This window comes from Phocoena phocoena, chromosome 1 (assembly GCF_963924675.1).
Source record: "Phocoena phocoena chromosome 1, mPhoPho1.1, whole genome shotgun sequence".
In the NCBI taxonomy this organism is placed as follows: domain Eukaryota; kingdom Metazoa; phylum Chordata; class Mammalia; order Artiodactyla; family Phocoenidae; genus Phocoena; species Phocoena phocoena.
The window spans coordinates 181,233,973-181,255,703 of NC_089219.1; the positions used below are offsets into that span (position 1 = coordinate 181,233,973).

The following is a 21,731-nucleotide window of genomic DNA, read 5'->3' on the forward strand; positions in this document are numbered from 1 at the left end:
AAGTATAATGCCTTGTGGATAGTTATTTTAAAAGCAGCTCCTGAATGAAAAATTCACATGTATCTTGTGCTTGAATTGTTTTCAAAATCTACCCCCAAATTAAGTCTATTTAAAATACTTGAATATATTATATTATTCTATTCCGTGGTAAGTTTATATGTACATAAAATGATCTATAGCAAAGTATTATCTATCTATATGTAAACATAAGTATAAATTAGTACGTAGAACATTTGAAACCTGTGTCTATATTATGTACTCAACTAATCACGGCTAAACTATTCAAGCTTACTAAGGTATCCAGCAAGTTCGGTTACTAAAATCACCAAATTATATAAAAAAGTAAAAATTCACCACAAAGATTTACATTTTAAAGTGAATAAATCCTCATAACAAGTAGATGATAAAAAGGAAATTCTTCTGTTCTACAGAAGCATGAATGTAATAAGTTACCACTAACTTCAGAGACATAACTCTTACAATCAAAATGGGAATTTGAGGCAATTCAAAGGATCTCATTCAAGGCCAAACTTACCAGCAAATTTGATATGGAATTTATTTTCAGGCTTTAAGATCTGGACATACAAAGGGCAATTTGGAGCAAAATCTTTTACAGCCCATGCTCTCAAAATTGTTTGGTGGTCCTGAAATGATAAAAATCAAAGTATCATGAGATAAATTGAAAATTTTATAATGTATTAAGTAAAAATCATCAGTCAGTGTGTGAAATGGTCATATTTACAGTTTAAAATTAAGCATATGAAATCATTCTTTGTGAGGTCTTACTATTAAAGATAGTTATTATTTCTATAAAAGAGATCAACAATACCTAATTCAATCAGTAGTAATTATCAACACTTAGGAAATTAGCAGAGATTAAGAGGGAAGTCTCTTGACAAGCTTAAAAATAATTTTCCCAGAAAATACTGGAGGGGTAGAAACCTTCAGAAATGCAGCACAACTGTTAGTTTGTAATAACAGTTTCCATGGAAAAAAAATATGGACATAAAATAATTTTAACATAGTTAGAAAGATTGGTAAAAGGGGAATGACTGCAGTGACTATTTGTGAGGAGAACACATTAGTTTACATTTTATATGACAGTAAAGATAAAAGGATTTTGACTGTGTGTGTGTGTTGGAAGACCAATAACGTTCAGATATTAAAAAAATAACAGAAAAAAGATCTTTTAAAAAAGATGCTAAGACTGAGAACGACAGTGAAAATCATGCTTACCATGAAATTTTACACAGTGTCACCCTATAAATTATTACTTAATTAACTGAATAAAACAAAGCAAATTACAGCTGTCCCTCAGTTTCCAGGACTCTCTGTGGACAATAAAATACAAGGATGCTCAAATCCCTCATATAAAATGGCATAGTACTGGGGGCTTCCCTGACGGCTCAGTGCTTAGGAATCCGCCTGCCAATGCAGGGGACACAGGTTCAATCCTTGGTCTGGGAAGATCCCACAGGCTGCGGAGCAACTAAGCCTGTGAGCCACAACTACTGAGCGCATGTGCCACAACTACTGAAGCCCATGTGCCTAGAGCCCGTGCTCTGCAACAAGAGAAGGCACCACAATGAGAAGCCCACGCACCGCAATGAAGAGTAGCCCCTGCTCACCGCAACTAGAGATAGCCCGCAGGCAGCAACAGACCCAACACAGCCAAAAATAAATAAATACAATAAATAAATAAATAAATAAATAAAATTTAAAAATTTTATTTAAAAAATAGAATGGCATAGTATTTGCATATAACCTATGTACCTCCTCGCATATACTTTGAATCATCTCTAGATTATTATAGTATTTAATACAATGTTAATAGTTGCTGGCAGGCAGTAAATTCAAGTTTTACTGTTTGAAAATTTCTGGCATTTTCTTTCAAATATTTTTGATCTACAGTTGGTTGAATCCGAGGATGCAAAACCCTCAGATACAAAGGGACAACTGTATTGGAGAAATTTGCTACTCAGCTACATTTATTTTATTTATTTATTTTTTATCGAAGTATAGTTGATATACAACATTATATAAGTTACAGGCGTGCAATATCGTGATTCACAATTTTTAAAGGTTATACTCCATCTATAGTTATTATAAAACATTGGCTATATTCCCTGTGTTGTACAGCTTATCTTATACATAATAGTTTGTACCTCTTAATCCCCTACCCCAATATTGCCCTCCCTCTCCCCCTTTCCCCACTGGTAACCACTAGGTTTGTTCTCAATAAATGGTAGTCTGTTTCTTTTTTGTTATATTCACTAGTTTGTTGTATTATTTAGATTCCACATATAATGACACCATACAGCATTTGTCTTTGTCTGACTTATTTCACTGAGTATAATACCCTCCAAGTCCATCCATGTTGCTGCAAATGGCAAATTTTCATTATTTTTTATGGCTGAGTAATATTCCATTGTATATATGTACCACATCTTCTTTATCTTTTCATCTGTTGATGGACACTTAGGTTGCTTCTATATCTTTGCAATTGTAAATAATGCTCCTATGAACAGTGGGGTGCATGTATCATTTTGAACTAGTGTTTTAGTTTTTTTTTCAGATACATAAGCAGGAGTGGAACTGCTGGGTCATACGGTAGTTCTATTTTTAGTTTTTTGAGAAACTTCCATACTGTTTTCCACAGTGGCTGCACCAATTTACTTTCCCACCAAGAGTGTACGAGCATTCCCTTTTTTCCACATCCTCACCAACATTTATTATTTTTGTTCTCTTTGATAACAGCTATTCTGACAGGTGTGGGTGATTTCTCATTGTGGTTTTGATTTGCATTTCCCTGATGATTAGTGATACTGAGCATATTTTCATGTTCCTGATGGCTATCTGCATGTCCTCTAGCCACAAAAATCAGAGAAGAAAACAAAATAAAAGAACTCCAGATTGGAAAGGAAGAAGTAAAACTGTCACTGTTTGCAGATAACATGATACTATACATAGAAAATCCTAAAGATGCCAACAGAAAACTACTAGCGTTCATTGGTGAATTTGGTAAAATTGCAGGATACAAAATTAATATACAGAAATCTGTTGCTTTTCTATACACTAACAACAAAATTTCAGGGAGAGAAATTAAGGAAATAATCCCATTTACCATCACATCAAAAGGAATAAAATATCTAGGGATGAGGAGGTAAAAGACCTGTACTCTGAAAACTATAAGACATTGATGAAAGAAACTGAAGACCACACAAACGGATGGAAAGATATATTGTGTTCTTGGACTGGAAGAATTAATATTGTTAAAATGACCATACTCACCAAAGTAATCTACAGATTCACTGCAATCCTTATCAAAATACCAATGGCATTTTTAACATATCTAGAATAAATAACCTTAATATTTGTACGGAAACACAAATGACCCCAAATGCCCAAAACTGTCTTGAGAAAGAAGAATAGAACTGGAGGAATCACACTCCCTGACTTCAGACTATACTACAAAGCTAATCAAAACAGTATGGTAGTGGCACAAAAACAGACACATAGATCAATGGAACAGAATAGAGAGCCCAGAAATAAACTCACATATGTATGGTCAATTAATCTACAACAAAGGAGACAAGAATATACAATGGATAAAAGACAGTCTCTTCAATAAGTGGTGCTGGGAAAACTGGACAGTTACATGTAAAAGAATGAAATTAGAACACTCCCTAACACCATACACAAAAATAAGCTCAAAATGGATTAAAGACCTAACTGTAAGACCAGAAACCATAACACTCCTAGAGGAAAACATAGGCAGAGTACTCTTTGACATAAATTGTAGCAATATTTTTTTGGATCCATCTCCTAAAGCAAAGGAAATAAAAGCAAAGATAAACAAATGGGACCTAGTTAAACTTAAAAGATTTTGCACAGCAAAGGAAACCATCAGCAAAGCGAAAAGACAATATACAGAAAGGGAGAAAATATTTGCAAATGATATGACCAAAAAGGGTTAATATCCAAAATATATAAACAGTTCACTCAACATCAAAAACCAAACAACCTGAATAAAAAATGGACAGAAGACCTGAATAGATATTTTTCCAAAGAGGACATGCACATGCAGATAACTAATACATTTCAAAAAAGAAAGCAAAAATATGTTCTAGTGTAGCACTGTCCATGCAATAGCCACTAGCCAAATGTGACTGTTTAAACTTAAATTTAATAAAATTAATTAAAATTAAGAATTCAATTCTTTATCACACTAGCTACATGTCAAGAGTTCAAAGCAACATGCAGCAAATTCAAAACTGTATTGGATAGTGGAGATATAGAATATAGAGCATTTTCATCATCACAGAAACTTTTATCTGACAATACTATTAGGGAAAAGGAGGATTAAAAATATAGGTAGATCTGAGGGACTACAGTGCAGAAAGAAGAAACTGTTGTCAATGGTTTGTAACTTTAAGTTGCATGAAAGTTAATGAAGAGTAAACCAGAATTCTTTACGTGAACAGTGTGTGTCTTCCAAAACATAACAATGAGCCTAATATGGTGTGATAGTTAATTTTATGTATCAACTTGACCAGGTCACAGGGCGCCCAGGTATTTGGTTAAACATTGCTCTGGCTGACTGTGAAATACCAGAATATGGAGAGGCAGAGAAGAGAAACCACAGACTGTGTGTAAAAATTTACACAACATTGGCTGACCCCTGAACCGTACATGCATGGGGCTGAATAAAAGCAATCTGAACTAAGACTTGAATCACTGCCAACTGCAAGGGTGATATTGAGTTGGATCAAATTAACTGCTTTCTAAAACAAGAACATCAATACTCTTGGAGGAATACAAGAGAATCCAAGGCTTCGCCACAAAGCACTATAGACAGAAAACAAAGCAAAATTACTGAATATATGAAGTGGCAGAAAAATGTGACCTATTTTCATTGGAAACAAACAAATAAAACAATACCCAATAGCTGCTAGCCTCTAGATGATCTAGATGTTAAAATTATCAGACAAGGATTAAAGCAACTCCTATAACTAAGATCAGCGAGGCAAAGGAAAATAATGCTTGTAATAAACAGAGAAAAAAAATCAGTAGAGTAATAGAAAATACTTTAAAAATTAAATAGAAAACTAAAATATCTGAAAAATATTCACTGGATGGACTTTGAGATAGACTGGAAATGACAGAGGAAAGAGTCAGTGAACTTGATCACAGATCAGTAGAATTTACCCAATTTGAAAAACAAAGAAAATAGGAATGGAAAAAGGAACAGAGTTCAGGGACTTTTGGAGCAAATGTGAAAACATCTTAAGTAATGTAATTGGACTCCCAGGAAAGAAACAAAAGATAAATTAAAGCAGAAAATTATCTGAAGAAATAATGGTCAGAAACCTCCCAGTTTTATGAAAGACACAAATTTACAAATTTAAGGAGTTCAGCAAATCCCAACTTATGTACACAAAATGATAACCACACCTAAGCACATTGTAGTCAAACTGTTGAAAACCGAAGATAAAGATACTATCTCGAAAGCAGCCAAAGAAAAACAGTCATAAGACCAAGGACTCTCATCGAAATCATGGAAACCGGGTGACAATGAAACAATAGCCTAAAGTTCAGAATGATGAGGAAACAAAACAAAAACTTGTGAAACCAGCATTTTATATATAGAGAAAAATCCTTCAAAGAGGTGAAATAAAGGACTTTTTCAATAATAAAATCTAACAAAATGTGCTGCCATCAAAATCATACTACAAGAAAAGTGTAAGAAACTCCTTCAACAGGGAAAGTTAGAACTTCAGAAACCAAAGAAGAGCATTAGAAATGGTTACCATTAGAATGAATAGAAAAGACTATTTTCCTCTTAATTTCTTAAAAATATATGTCTGTCTAAAGCAAAATTTATAGAATTGTCTGTGGGGTTTCAAATTTATAAAGATAACTGACACCTGACAATTACAGCATAAAGGAGAGCAGAAGAGGAATAAAAGCAAAGTATCTCATTTTAAAAAGTGGTATAATATTAACATGAATTAGACTATAAAAAGTTAGTGAAGTGTATTGTAGTCCCTAGAACAGTCACTAAAAAATATTCAAAAGGTATTTCTAAAAAGCCAATAAGTATATTAAACTCAAATTCCAAAAAAAATTCAAATAATTTTTAAAAAGTAGAAAAGAGGAAACAGAGGAGCAAAAATCAGTGGGAAAAAATAGAAAACAATTTAGAGTTACAACCAACCACAAGAATGATTATATTAAACGTTAATGGACTAAATATACTAAAACATAAAGAATATCAAAAGGACAAAAGAAGTAAGACCCAACTATGAGCTATTAAGAAGAGATGCATTTTAAATATAAAATTACTGATAGGATAAATGAAGTAGATAATAACAAGAAAACAAACAACACAATTTAAAAATGGGCAAAAGATCTGAACAGACATCTCATCAAAAGCATGCACAGATGACACACAAGCATATGGAAAGATGCTCAACATATTATGTTGTTAGGAATTGCAAATTAAAACAACAATGAAATACCACAACACACCTACTAGAATGACTAAAATCTAAAACAGTGACAACACCAAATACTGGTGAGGCTGTGGAGCAGTAGAAGTCTCATTCATTGCCGGTGGGAATGCAAGATGGCACAGGCACTTTGGAAGAGAGTCTGTAGTTCGCAGCAGCACTATTTACAAAAGCCAAGGTATGGAAGCAACCTAAATGTCCACTGACAGATGAATGGATAAGGAAGATATGGCATTTTTTATATATAACCACAAGTCTGTTCTCTATGTCATCAAGTCTGTATACATATATATATATATATATATATATATATATATATATATAGTGGGAATTTGGGGTTAGCAGATGCAAACTACTATATATAGAATGGATAAACAATAAAGCAATATATAGCACAGGGAACTATATTCTATATCCTGTGATAAACCATAATGGAAAAGAATATAAAAAAGAATGTATATATATACATATATATATATGTATAACTGAATCACTTTGCTGTACAGCAGAAATTAACACAACATTGTGAATCAATAAATACCTCAATAAAAAAAGATGTGGTATATATATACACAATACAGTATTACTCAGCCATAAAAAAGGATAAAATAATGCCATTTGAAGCAACATGGATGGACCTAGATATTATCAGACTAAGTGAAGTAAGTCAGACAGAGAAAGACAAATATCATATGACGTCACTTATAGGTGCAATCTAAAAGTATAATACAAATGAACTTATTTACAAAACAGAAATAGACTCACAGACATAGGAAACAAACTTATGGTTAACAAAGGGTATAGCAGGGGGAGAGGAGAGATAAATTAGGAGTTTGGGATTAACATATATACACTATTATATATAAGCTAGATAAACAGCAAGGACCTACTGCATGGCACAGAGAACTATATTCATTATCTTGTAATAACCTACAATGAAAAAGAATCTGAAAAAGAATATATATACGTATATGTGTATATACATATATGTGCATATACATGTATGTATGTATAACTGAATCACTTTGCTGTATGCCTGAAACATTGGCTTTCATTACTCTCAGTATCAAGTCCAAACTTCTTAACAAGGCTTGCAAGACCGTTTACTCAACTGTCCCCAAACTACTTCCCCAGCCTTTGGACTCTTTCTTCCAGTGACGAGGCATTCTCCCCTCCTGAGACTCCAGGATTTCCCACATGGAACAATTTACCTGGAACCATTTGTCATTCACTCTAGGAAGTCCTTTCTTCGGACTGAAGTCCACGGTACTTGTTCCCACTGTATTCTGTCTCTGCCTGATCATACCATTAACCCCACATATTTTTTTTCGAGTTTATCTCCACTAAACTATGAGTGCCATGAAGTCAAGGGCCATGTCTATATTTTACTCACCCTAAGCACAACCCTAGCACCTAGCTTTCATTTGTATTTCACAGATGAATAAGAAAAACAATATTTATTTCATAGAGATATTGTGAGCATTCAGTGAAATAATATAAAGACCAGCAGACACATAGAAAGCACTTAGCAAATATTTCAGTTCAGCAGATAGATGGGATGAAGTACCTATTGTAAAGGCCCAGAAGCCTTCTTTATTTTATTCATACACAGTGCCCTACCAAGATATAAGCAACATCTATGATCCTGTGAGCGATGCATTAAGTGAGAAAAAAGGAAAAAAGATCAGTACACTACGGCATAAATTTCACATAAGGAACAGAAAATAAATATTTTCCTACTACAGGTAATAAAATTGGAACAGAAACAAGATTTTTAATTCATTCTTCTAAAAGTAGAGGATGATATTAATTTTTTTTTAATTTCCTTGCTGACAAACTAATCTTCAAAAAAGATACTCTATTTAATTTTAACCAAAAAGTAAAAGTGCCAACTGTACCAACTTTGGGATAAGCAACCTATGATAATAAAGGAAGGTAGCATAGGGTATGTTTAGGGCACCCTAGTGTCCATTGCTACTGTGAAAACAGAACATTTCACCTATATTCAGTTCACGTAAAAATCAAATTGACTAAAATGTCTTCATAAAATTCAACTTTAATAATTTGAAGCATGTAAAAATTATCGTTGGCATGCTAAGGACCTAAAATAAATCACTGTATATACTGCAGGTATTTTTTTTTAATGGAACTCCAAATGACCATCAAGGAATTGAGACATTTCAAGTGAAATTTTATACATGGATTGTTTCCCTCTCCTCCATAAGAATTTGTAATTTTCATTACAGTCTCAAACAGAGTCTGTGACCCAGAAAATGGTAAGACATTGGTCTGGTCAAAGGTCAAAGGTCACTTTCAACCCAATTTTCAATTTATAAAATACATCTGTAGCCCTTAGAAATGATAGACTTATTTTTTTACATTGTGAGTATGTTTTGCTAATTTATCTATTGGATACTTTGGTAAGATGACACTAATTTATAAATTAAAACTGAATTATGAAACTTAATATTTGAAAATAAATATTTATAGACAACTGAACAAAGACAAAACATTTATACAAGAGAGAGTAAAAAGTCTTGCCACAGACTGGATAACAAATCTTTCCTAGAAACACTCAAATGTGTTGTTTTATAACAAATTCTGGTTAAATATAATCCTTGCCCAGAGAACAATTTACACACAGAAAAGCTTGTAAAGAGTTTGCATTAGATTAGACTCAAAAGCACCTGAGTACATAGATCTGTTTTATTCACGTTTAGGTTGTCATAAATTATAAGGTTAGATTACATATATAGATATCTATAATGTAAGGGATGAAATGCAATTCTGATACAAAGTACCTATAACATATATCATCTATAATTAGTTGGTCTAACTTTATGACTGAATTTAAAAACTACAAGATTTCATTGTAGTTAATTATAATTTATATCTTTGGAGAAGCAGCCTTCAAATTTGATATATACTTATTATAAATACAAAAGTAATTCAGAATGTTCTGAAATAAAATACTTGAAAACAAAACATATAACCAAAACCCTTAAGATACAAAAACACTAAAATACATTGCTGCCTTTTAGACTAAGAATCTATTAGAAAGCAAATGATCAGGCCATCTAGTTTTAGTCAAATACCTATAGGCTCAGCAGTAACTCGGTCTTCAAAAATAATCTGCACCACAGGCAAGAATAATTAAAGAAGCTTTAGTCTTGTATTCTGGACCTTGGTGTCAAAACTCATAGAGCTGTTAGCATAATTTTATCTCCCTGCCATGTTTAAACAGAACAGTTTTTACATTATGTCTGGGACCTGCTAAAGAGAAAAACCCCAGGCCCAAAATGGCATCACTTGTGCTAAAGTCCATGATACCAACCTTAGATTTAATACCTAACCTGCATTTTTGATCTTTACCAGAAGTGTAATCTTAATCAGTTTGGAAATTTCTGGTCAGCACCAGTGAGGTAAGGTGTCATGTGGGCCCTTCTCCAACCCCACGAGAGGAAGAAGAGGTAATCTGCAAGGTAAACCCCTTGCTGATCTCCTGGCCCCAAATATCCCTTTCTTTCTTTTGTAATGACTACCTGGATCCATCCTCCTTTCTATAAAATCCTTCCATTTTCTACCACTCCTCAGAGCTCCCTTCTACTTGTTAGATGGGTTGCTGCCTGATTCATGGATCACCTATTAAAGCCAATTAGATCTTCAAATGTACTGGGCTGCATTTTGTTTTTTGACAGACTGAAAAATTATCTTGGATTCCAGTTTTAAGATTACTTGTACTCCCTTGCTCTTGACAATGACTTCTCAGGGATTGTAATCCTACCTTTGATTTCTGAGAGTATACTAATTCTCACAGATATGTACTGGCAAAAACCTGACTGCCTGTCTGAATTTCTAGATATAACGTATTCTTAGAATGTTACTGGAAATTTTGGGACTGAGAAGCAAGTCAACTATAGTCAGTTCACATGTTTACTTTCTCTTTCCTATACAGAATCTATTTTGGACTGTGCTTCTCAGAGCTGAAATCCTATACTGTTTTCTAGTGCTTGTTGGTCTGAGTTCCAGCCACTTATTCAAAGCCCTACATAGTGCCTCTGGCTTATTTAAATCCTCTCCCAGGTTCTGGAGGAATCCACCCTGAACACCAAATCCAACTCCAGACTGTAACTGAAGTCCAGTGATGATCTGTCAAGAATTTACCAAAAGGTATTTCTGGACAGATTAAAACACAAATAGCCACAGTTTAAAATTCTGTGATTTTATGAATCGGTAAGAAAGATCTTTTTGAGAACAGGTTAACCATTAGATTGAATAAAAAGCAAAATAAAATTGCAAAACCTCTCTAAAGAATTTAAGGTACATTTAAGTAGGGAATAAAATAATAGAATGATTATGTACTACAGTGTTGCTTTGTTTTGTTTTTTTGCGGTATGCGGGCCTCTCACTGTTGTGGCCTCTCCCGTTGCGGAGCACAGGTTCCGGATGCGCAGGCTCACGGGCCCCAGCCGCTCCGCGGCATGTGGGATCTTCCCGGACCGGGGCACGAACCCGTGTCCCCTGCATCGGCAGGTGGACTCTCAACCACTGCGCCACCAGGGAAGCCCCTATTACAGTGTTTTAATGCCCCAAATGGATCTGCTTAAAACAAAACCAACTTAAAAAAAAAAGTTTAAATTGTGAACGGTAGCAGAATATGCTAACCAAAATACGCCTCTTTAGCATAAGGATTATTTTGAGCTGATTATTTTTGAGAAAAAGCAGACACAGGAGGAGTTCTTAAATCAGAGTAGAATTTATCCTTTTGTAAGGGCAATTTATATTCAAAAGGGAAATCTCCATTTTTAAGGATATGTCTCTCTTTGTACCAGGAAGGATGACTAAAATCACAAGAAACTCTATATCAGTAAGGAAGGCACCAGACTTAAATCTGCATGACAACCTTATGGTACCTTTCCTGATAACCTCCCATAAATAGCCTCCCCTCTCCCAGCTCCTTTCTTTTGTCTTTAGTTGAAGATAGTATTTGAGGTGGTGGCTTGGACCCTTTGGGGGAGTTTTACTCAGTCTTCCTAGGTATCGCCCAGGTACACGTGAGTTATACATGTTACTAAGCTTCGGTTTGTTTTGCTCTCCTTAAGCAGTCTTCTATTACAGGGGTTCTCAGCCACGGAAGGTATTGAGAGAATGTTAAGGGAAGATTATTTTTCTTCCCCTGCAATTGCACATATTTTATTTCAGTTCTTTTCTCACGCTCTCTGAAAGGGTCATCCAGGGAAATTACTGTCTGAGCCCTCAATGATTATTTGCATTCTACTCTAAGATCCCATATATTCCAAAATGCATGTAATGATCAGAAAAAAAAAAAATCTTTGACATTTAAGAGGAAAGCTAGGGCTTCCCTGGTGGCTCAGTGGTTAAGAATCCGCCTGCCAATGCAGGGGACGTGGGCTCAAGCCCTGGTCCCGGAAGATCCCACATGCCGTGGAGCAACTAAGCCCATGCGCCACAACTACTGAGCCTGCGCTCTAGAGCCTGTGAGCCACAACTACTGAAGCCCGCGCGCCTAGAGCCCGTGCTCCGCAACAAGAGAAGCCACCGCAATGAGAAGCCCACGCACCGCAGCGAAGGGTAGCCCCTGCTCACCACAACGAGAGAAAGCCCGCGCCCAGTAATGAAGACCCAACGCGGCAAAAAAAAAATTTAATAAAATTAATTAATTTAAAAAAAAAAGAGGAAAGCTAACCATATGGTCTAAGATACAACTTTTTCTGAGACTTAGAATACCAAGTCTTTGGAGTTGGATGACCAAGATGGCCTTAAAGTTCCCCAGGCTTGACTTTCTGACAGGTTTCTTCAAAACTATAGGCCCCTTGCCTCCCTTTTCTTAGGGCATTTACTTTAGAAAACTTTCAATTATAAATTCTTTCTCTGTGCCTTTGAGATGTAAATCTTCTCCAAGCCCCTCACCAGATTTACATGAGAGAAAAGTCTTTCTCAAGGGCCTGGAGGTCATCTCTTTGAAATGTGACCTTCAGAGGTGAAATCTTCCTGATCTCCAGTCTCTGTGGCCAGAAGACAGCGGACTTTCATACACAGCAGTCAGCAAATGATGGCCTAATCACACTGACCAAGCTCCCCAACCCAGGACTTTTCCACTAGCTCACCCCAGAGGGTAAAAATCCTCCAGCCTTTTGCTTCAGAGGAGTTGAATTCAATCTCTCTCCCCAAGGCAACAGCCTTTAGTAGTCTTCCTTGCCTGTTTAACTCTGTCTGGTACAGTTTTTCTTTGACACAGAGTAGGGTATAAATACAAGGTCTGTGAGCTACTAACCCTATATCCCTAGAAGACTAAATAAAATAGCTAACCTGAGCCTTGGTTTGTTAATCTACCAATTGGAGCTAGTAAGAACTTCCTTGCAGGATTGTCGTGAGAAATACATCACATGCATAATATGTATAAATATATATAAGTAGTCTCTAGCCTGTAACTGATATTTAGTGATGGCTAATAAATGAGGGTGTTATTGTGTAGTTCTTGTCTCTCTCTTTTTTTTTTTTTTTTTTTTGCGGTATGCGGGCCTCTCACTGTTGTGGCCTCTCCTGTTGTGGAGAACAGGCTCAGGACGCGCAGGCTCAGCGGCCATGGCTCATGGGCCCAGCCGCTCCGCGGCATGTGGGATCTTCCTGGACTGGGGCACGAACCCGCGTCCCCTGCATCGGCAGGCGGACTCTCAACCACTGCGCCACCAGGGAAGTCCTCTTGTCTCTTTTTATTCCCAAGAAGCAAGAAGTCTAAAAATCAGTAGTGCCTAAAAAGCTAAAAGAGAAAAGCAGACGCTATTGGTTTTTTCAGAACCAGATCACTTTAAGTAAAAATTCATATGCCTAGTTCAGCTAAGAAAATCAAATTCTTTCACCACTGCAAAGAAAGGCTATTTAGAAGGTAAAGCAATTATGCTTCCTGCATTATAATGACTCAGAGAAGAGACTTAGCTTTGAACAAATCTTTAAATTGAGCACATCTACTGATAGACTGAGTGAACAAGATGTTCAAAAGTAAAGTGTCTGAACCTTGGAAAACATATCACAATATAAGGCACCCTCCTTCCGTCCTTTCATTGCCCCTTACTTCCCAGCTCACTGTCTAGGACGGTGATTCCAATGAGTGTCTGACATCATAAACAAATTCAATCTATTGACACTACCAATTTTCATTCCCTGTTACCTCTATACCCTCATCTTCGTTTTGCTTCTTATCAGCTTACATTAAACGTTTCACCAAAATAACCAAACCCTTGTATAAACAGTCCGTTTGCTTGCCTCCCTCACCCAGGCCTACTCTATAGGCAAAATTACAACCTTGATGAATCCAACGATCCATCTACTGCAAAGAACAAAGAACGGTTGGTTGGGCGTAAACACAAATAGATGATAAATAGGTCCTTCTTTAAATTCATAGTCCATAATATCATCCAGGTGGTGAGTATTGTCCAGGAATTCCACATCTGTCCAGTCCATCCCCTCTCCCACTGTTTTAGAGAACTATTTTATATCTTCTTCTCTCACCTCAAACCTGTACCATCTGACGATTTCAACTGCTATAAAAATAATAATAAAAACCGGGCTTCCCTGGTGGCGCAGTGGTTGAGAGTCCGCCTGCCAATGCAGGGGACATGGGTTCGTGCCCCTGTCCGGGAAGATCCCACATGCCGCGAAGCGACTGGGCCCGTGAGCCACGGCTGCTGAGCCTGCGCGTCCGGAGCCTGTGCTCCGCAACGGGAGAGGCCACAACAGTGAGAGGCCAGCGTACCGCCAAAAAAATAAATAAATAAATAAATAAATAATAATAATAACCAACATAGAAACGGTAAGAGAAGGACTTCCATAGCTCTCTCATATCACATTTGACCATATACTTGTCTCTGGATCTATATAGCTTGTCTTCCCTGTTTTTAAAATACATGAGCATTTTACTCATTTATTTATCAAAGGAAAATCTTCCAATTTTCCTTCTCCTGCATTATTCATTTTACTTTCTCTGCTAGGTCACTTCCTTTAGCATATAAGACTTGCTAAAAAATTTCCCACTTAGGAATAAAAAATATGACACAAATGAATCTGTCTGTGAAACAGAAACAGAATCAGGGACGTAGAGAATAGATTGGTGGTTGCCAAGGGGAAGGGGGTGGGAGAGGGAAGGATTGGGAGTTTGGGATTAGCAGATGCAAACTATTATGTACAGGATGGATAAACCACAAGGTCCTACTGTAGAGCACAGGGAACTGTTTTCAATATCCTGTGATAAACCATAATGGAAAAGAATATGAATAAGAATCTATATATATGTATAACTGAATCACTTTGCTGTACAGCAGTAATGAACACAACATTGTAATTCAACTATACGTCAATAAAAAATAAATTAAAAAAAAAAGAAATGGAAAAAAATTTTCTCACTTAAACAAATGGGCAAATATTACCCATCAGTTGCTGCCTTATTTCTCTGCTCCCACTTACAGAAAGCACGTCTAAAGACTGTAATTGTTGTCTCCACTTCCTCTTTGCTATTCAATTTTTAAACTTCTTTTCTAATACAAGAATTTAAAACTATGAATCCCTCTTTAGGCACTACTTGAGCTGCATCCTACAAATTTTGAAATGTTGCATTTTTCATCACAATTCAATTAAAATATTTCTAATTCTCCTTGTTATTTCATATTTTATCCATGGGTTAAAAATGTATAATCTAATTCTTTAATATGTGGGTATTTTCCTGCTATAGTTTTAGTATTAGTTTCTTATTAAATTCTATTATGATCAGAGAACATACTCTGCATGTTTTTTAATTCTTTTATCTTTTCTGTCATTGCTTTTACGGCCCAGCACATGGTCCATCTTTGTGAATGTTCCATATGCACTAGAAAAGAACGTGTATTCTGCAGTTGAGTGTAATGTTCCATATGTCAGTTGATCTAATTGATGAAAATGAGTTCAAGTTTTTAATAACCTGAATGATTTTCTTTCTATTTGTTCTATTAATGACTGAGAAATACTGAAATTTCTAACAATAATTGTACCTTTTTATGTTTCCTTTCTGTTCTGTTGTTTCATACTTCATAAATTTTGAGATTTTATTATAAGGTGCATACACACTTAGGAGAGTTATGTCTTCTTCATGAATTAACCCTTTAATAAATATAAAATATTTCTCTTTATCTCTGTTAAAAGTTCCTGCCTTTGAGGTCTTCTTTATTTATTTTATATGGCCATCCCAGCTTTTGTATGACTAGTGTGCACACAGTATATCTTTTTCCATCCTCTTACTTTTAACCTAATTGTACGTTTTCCTTTTGAGTGAAATTTCTGTCGTAGTACTTCATTTGGTCTTTCTTTTACTTATCCAGTATGAAGACCCCTACCATTCAATACTGAATTTAGTCAATTCATATAATTCACAGAGTCATTGATATGGTTTAAGTTTACTATCTTGTTGTTTTCTACTTGTCCTATTTGTTTTTTGTTCTTTTCCTGCCTTTTTTCAGATTAAGTAAATATTTTTAGTATACCATTTTGTCTTCTGTTTTATCTTAGATATCATGGTCATTCTGTTTTATAACATAAATCTCTATCAAACTCTTCATTCAAATAATATGTAAAGCGCAAGAATCTTATTACAGTATATTTCCACCATCCCTTTCCAATCTTTGTCATATTATTGCCATTAATTTCACTTCTACATTTCTTACAAGTTCCACGACTATTATTTTTTTTGCCTTAAACAATAATTTATATTTTAAAAATTAAGGTCATTTATATTTACCTACATATTTACCATTTTTGCTCTCTTTATTTCTTCATATAAATCTAAGTTCTCAGAAGACATCATTTCTTTTTGTTGAAGAACTTTAACTTTTTTAAAAATGTAGTCTGTTGGCAATAAATGCTCATAGGTTTTGTTTGTATAAAAATGTTTTTATCATGGCTTCCTTTTTGTGAGATATTTTTACAAGAAATGAAATAGTATATTGACAATTTTTCAAAGCACTCTAAAACAGTTGTCCCATTGTCTTCTGATTAAAATTGTTTTTTCCTCTGTATGTAATGCATCTTATAGCTACATAAGTTTATCTTATTGATTTTCAGAAATTTGATTATTACAAGTTCCAGTGCAGTCTTTTAAGTAATCATACTTTAGATTTGTTTTATGAATCCGTGGTTTTATAATTTTTGTCATAGTTGCAATAATTTCAGCCATTATTTCTTTATTTGTTTTCTGCCCAGAAGCGGAAACTTCCTCTCCATATATTCAACCACATCAGGGAACGTTGATCTCATCTTTTTCCAGAGGCAGACCTCCCTTCTTGCACTCCCTTCTTGCTTTTGTCCCAGAATCTGCTTTGACCGTAACCTTGGGAATTCCCATTCCCTCCCCTGAGTTGTATTCTGTCTTCACTCACTCCCTAGTTTTGGTAAAACACATCTCCCAGCAGCCTCCTGAAAACTGTGCATTTTTGCAACTTTTTAATATCTGTAAATATCTTTCTATCTTCTTACTTGTGGAGCCCTACATCAAGGACACAGGACAAAAATTCTGGAATTAACCAAGCCCCCATAGCAACTGTTGCCATGCGCTCTCCTAATCTAAACTGGACAGCCCCCCAACTCCATATTAGGTAAAATAATCACCATGTAGTAACCTTGTAGCATCCTGACCAATTACCTAATGCCATCCTGCCAGCAGGAATTTTCTTTATCTTGAGGCTATAAAAGTTGGCCACTAGCCCACAAAGGAGGTCGGCTCTCCCTGGTCTATCAGGAAGTTGGCCCGTTGTATTTGCAGCGCCCCTCACTAACTCTGCTCTTTCTTCTCAATAAACTGTCTTTTCTAAAATACTTCCAGCCTGGAAATTCTTCTTCCACCCCACGCTCGGACCACAACATTACTGAAGTTTTGCCAGGATACAGAATTCCAAGTGGAAAAGTACTTTCCCTCAGCATTTTGAAAGCCTTGACCCACTGTCTTCTGGCTTCTGGTATTACTGCTAAGTCTGAAAACATTCTAATTCTCCATCCTTGGTTTTGAGTGTTTTCTTCTACTTTACCTTCTCTTCATTTTCATTCTTTTCTTCCTCTTGGTCCTTCTTGTATCTCAATTTCTCTGGCAAGCATAACATTTTTTAGTCATTAATCTCTAAAAAGTGGCCCCTCTTGATCTGACAACTTCAGTCTGAGAAATTTGTTTTAATTTCTGGGGTTTTTGAATTTTTTTATTTTGTTTTATATTTTTGCTAATAATTTCCCCCATTTTCTAGACGTTGTTCCTTAAATTCTTACTATATGGATATTGTTTCTTCCTGACTACTCCTTTCATTTTCTCTTGTTTTGACTCCCCTTTTCCATTACTTGGTTTTATTGTTCATTTTATTACTCTTCATTCTTTCAATGTCCTTAGATTTATCTTCTAAATATTTTATTTAATTTTTCATTTGTTACCTATATTTAATTTCCAGAAGCTCTTTTTGGTTCACTGAATGTTCTTGTTTTGTTTTGATTTGTCTTGTTCTATAGCCTACTATTCTTGTTTTATATATGTATACTCTTCTCATCTTCTCAATTACTAAATGACTAAAAATAGGATATTTATTACATATTTTGAAATTTATTTATTCTCCCAGAATTCTATGGTGGTATTTGTGTTTTCCCTTAATTCCTCTTTTCTATATGCTTTTTGTATGTCCGTTACTTGGTTCCTTCTTTTTCTTGTTAGGAAATTCCTTAAATGTCTAGTGATCACTGTTGTTTGAACATATGTAGGAGTGAAGTACTCAAAAGCTGTTTGGGACCTGAGTGAATGCAGGAAGCTTATTTTCACATCCTATGTACACACACACACACACACACACACACACACACACACGCTTGGCCAAGAATGCTTCCAGTCCTAATGTGTGTCTACCAACCAGTCTTGCTGCACCAACCAGCCCAATACCAAGGGAGCCCTTCTGGGTGTTCCTGGAGGGCCCCCACTCCACCATCTGGATCACGCGGTAGCCTGAGCTGTCTCCACCATAAGTAGGCAGAGGAAACAGTCTCCTGCGTCTCCTGTCCCCCAACTGCTTCAGTAACTCACACTGACCTTCTCTGAAACTGCACAGAATCAGAGGATTTCGCTTCCAGTGCTTCATTCCCAGGGGGCATCAGTGGGTCAGGAGTCTCTGCCACAGGCTAATTTCCCACTCTTTCTTCCTGGGCAGCCAGAAAGTGTTTATTTTGGCCAAATTCACCAAACAGTAAACCCATTTTCCAAGGATGGGGAGAGGGGCCAGCCATGGATGTGTGGAGGGGTTCAGGGAATCTAACTGCTTCTCCTCCAGACTTTTAATCACTGTTCATATATTTAGTACCACGTAAAACCCTACTTGCAGAGGCATCTGGTGCCTCTATTTCCTGCAACTTTTGAGGCTCCATTGCAGAAAAGAGCCTGCTTCTGATTTGTTTCCTCTCTCAACTTAAATGTTACCTTCCTTCTGTCTGTTAAGTCAGTTACCACCCAGCCATCTGCTTTCTAGCTTCCAAACTTGTATTAATGTCTCCTCATCTACCATCTCCTTTGTCTTGATGAGTGAAGTCTCTTTATGCATTTCTTATAAATTTTCTAGAGCATCAGGAGGAAATGGAATGCATTTGTTTAATGGAAAGCTTCCGAATTCACCTTGTAAAGGGTACTCTAAAAGACATTAGGTAATTATTTCCTAATGTTTACTCCCCTTGTTACATAGATACTGGAAGACTGGAAGTCTTCTGAAACTAAGCGGCCACTGGAGAGGCCCAAGATTCCCAATTACATAAGTTAAATAATTATAGAAACATAAGGTAGAGGATGTTCAATTCCAGTTCACTTATTCAATAAATATGTTTGGAGCATCTAATGTGTGGAAACAATTAAGAAACCATTGCAATAGTGCGTAAGTGGACCGAGGAGAATCTGGTCTGAATTAAGACAGTAACTGTGGAGAAGGAGGGGAGCAAGTGAATTTTAAAATATATATTTTTTAAAAAGAAATATTTTACAAACTTTGCAATCATTTGTTTGGTCTATGGCCTTACATTAGTTTGCTAGGGCTGCAATAACAAAATACCACAAACTGGGTGGCTTAACGAAAATTTATTGTCTCATCGTCCTGGAGGCCAGAGTCCAAAATCAAGGTGTTGGTAAGGTTGGTTCCTCCTGAGGGCTGTGAGGGGAGTATGTGTCCCAAGCCTCTCTCCTGGCTTAGAGAAGACTGCCTTAATGTGCATGTGGCATTCTCCCTGTTATCTGTCGGTCACCACATTTCCCTTTTTTACAAGGACACGGCTCATATGGGACTAAGACCCACTCTAATAAACTCATTATAAGTTGATTATCTCTATTAAGACCTTATCGCCAAGTAAGTTCACATTATGAGGTACTGGAGGTTTGGAACACACGAGTTTTTGAGGGATACAATTCAACACATAATAGTCCTCTTCAAATGAAGGATGAGTAAGTTGGTTTAAAAATGAGTAAAAATTTTAGTTAAATTAGAGTGAGAACAACACAAAGCCTGTCACATTCAGGACTTGCAATTCTAAAGTAATGTACCAGAGCACACCTATTAGATGCTCCAGAAAAGTGCAAATCATGTCCCTAAAAGACCCAGACATATTTTGCCTTTTCCCCAATCACTACAGAAGCAACCAAGGTTCTCATCTACTCTGTGTACCACAGGTATGACTACCGATGAACTTACTGGCTTAGAAACACAGGAGTTAACAGTACATCCTCAACATAGAATAATAAAGCACTTTTTAAAAGTAATAAAATTAAAATGTATTTAAAAAATAGAAGTTATAATTTGGTAAATTATAAGATTTAATTTAATTGTGAGTTTATAGAACTTTAGACCTAAAAAATGTATCATGGAGATCATATAAGCCAGAGATTTCCAAATTGGGAGGTGCTTCAAAATCACCTGGAGATCTTTTAAAAATACACAGCTTCCCAATCCCCACCCTGCATATCCTGAATAGAACTTTCACAAATGCATATTTTTTTAGAAACTCTCCAACTGATTTTATGCAGAGTGCCTGATCCATCTGCCTTGTTTTTAAGTTGAGGAAATTGAGATCTTTTGAACAAAATCACATAGCATAGGATATATTTAATTAAAAATGATCTAGTTCTGTTTATATATGACTCATTTCATTTTGATCAACTGAAAACCCAGGGATTAGTGATAACTACTTCAAGAATACTTTCGTTGATACAGTCAATGATGCAACTATTCTTATATTTTGGCAAGATAGTTTAGAGATATTTACTTCCATTTAGCAAAATTTTTAAGGTCATCAATATTTAATGTTGGCAGATTAAAAAATAAATAAATTAAAAATCTTCTAAGGAAAAAAGAACAATTTACAAAAAGAGATTTTAGAAACTTACAGAGGATGTCCTATCTACTTCACAACGGCTGCTCAGAATAAAACAGGCCTCAGCATCATCCATCCTAAATGCAGATGGAAAAATAAAATAATCACACACTGACATATCTGTGTATATCTATGCATTATCTGCAAAATAGAATTCCAGTGCATATAAAGTACGTGTAAACTACGGACATCCTTAGGTTTAAATGAAAGTAGGATTTCTAGGATCGTGACTATATTTGACTGTAAACAAAATAATTGTTGTAGATTGGCTATATAACTCAAGAGCTTATAATGACAGAAGTTAAAAAAAGTCAACTTTTATTTTCTCTTTTATCATTATATATTTTTTTCATATATATACTTTGTGTAAATTGAGGGAGTTGTATTAGCCTTTAGTTTAGATGGATTACATTTTGGCTTCAGTATGTCAACAAAACTAAGAGAGAGGAAACAAAGCTGCTTAGTATTTGTAAGCCAAACTCTACTGTACATTTATATTTCCTGGAGATGAATCATCAACTGTTCGAAAACCTTTCCTTTCATGCTAAAGTTCTATATTTCTTAAATGTAGTGATAAACAGTAATTACGCTTCAGTGCTTGATAAGTAATGTTCTAAAAACATAAAACTGTATATTTTCAAAATAAGGAATTATTTATCTTTCTGGTTCATTATGATAAAAGAATTTTTCTCCAAAATATTTTCTATGAAAAATCCATGGAATTAGACCAAACCAAACAGTTCTGGAAAAATGTGAAGTAGTCATGGTTATTAAGACACTATGAGCATTGTATAACATTTTCTA

General features: G+C 35.5%; 1 protein-coding gene across 3 annotated transcripts in view; it reads right to left on the reverse strand.

Annotated features, from left to right (window-relative positions):
* The window catches only part of KCNT2 (potassium sodium-activated channel subfamily T member 2), a 370,804-nt gene that overhangs the window by 151,449 nt on the left and 197,624 nt on the right, over positions 1-21,731 (reverse strand). For all 3 annotated transcript variants that reach the window (XM_065876379.1, XM_065876371.1, XM_065876363.1), the window contains exons 12-13: positions 20,941-21,004; positions 536-644 (exon numbers count right to left, since the gene is read on the reverse strand). In XM_065876379.1, coding sequence (XP_065732451.1) covers positions 536-644; positions 20,941-21,004 — 173 coding nt within the window. The remainder of the gene's footprint in view (positions 1-535; positions 645-20,940; positions 21,005-21,731) is intronic.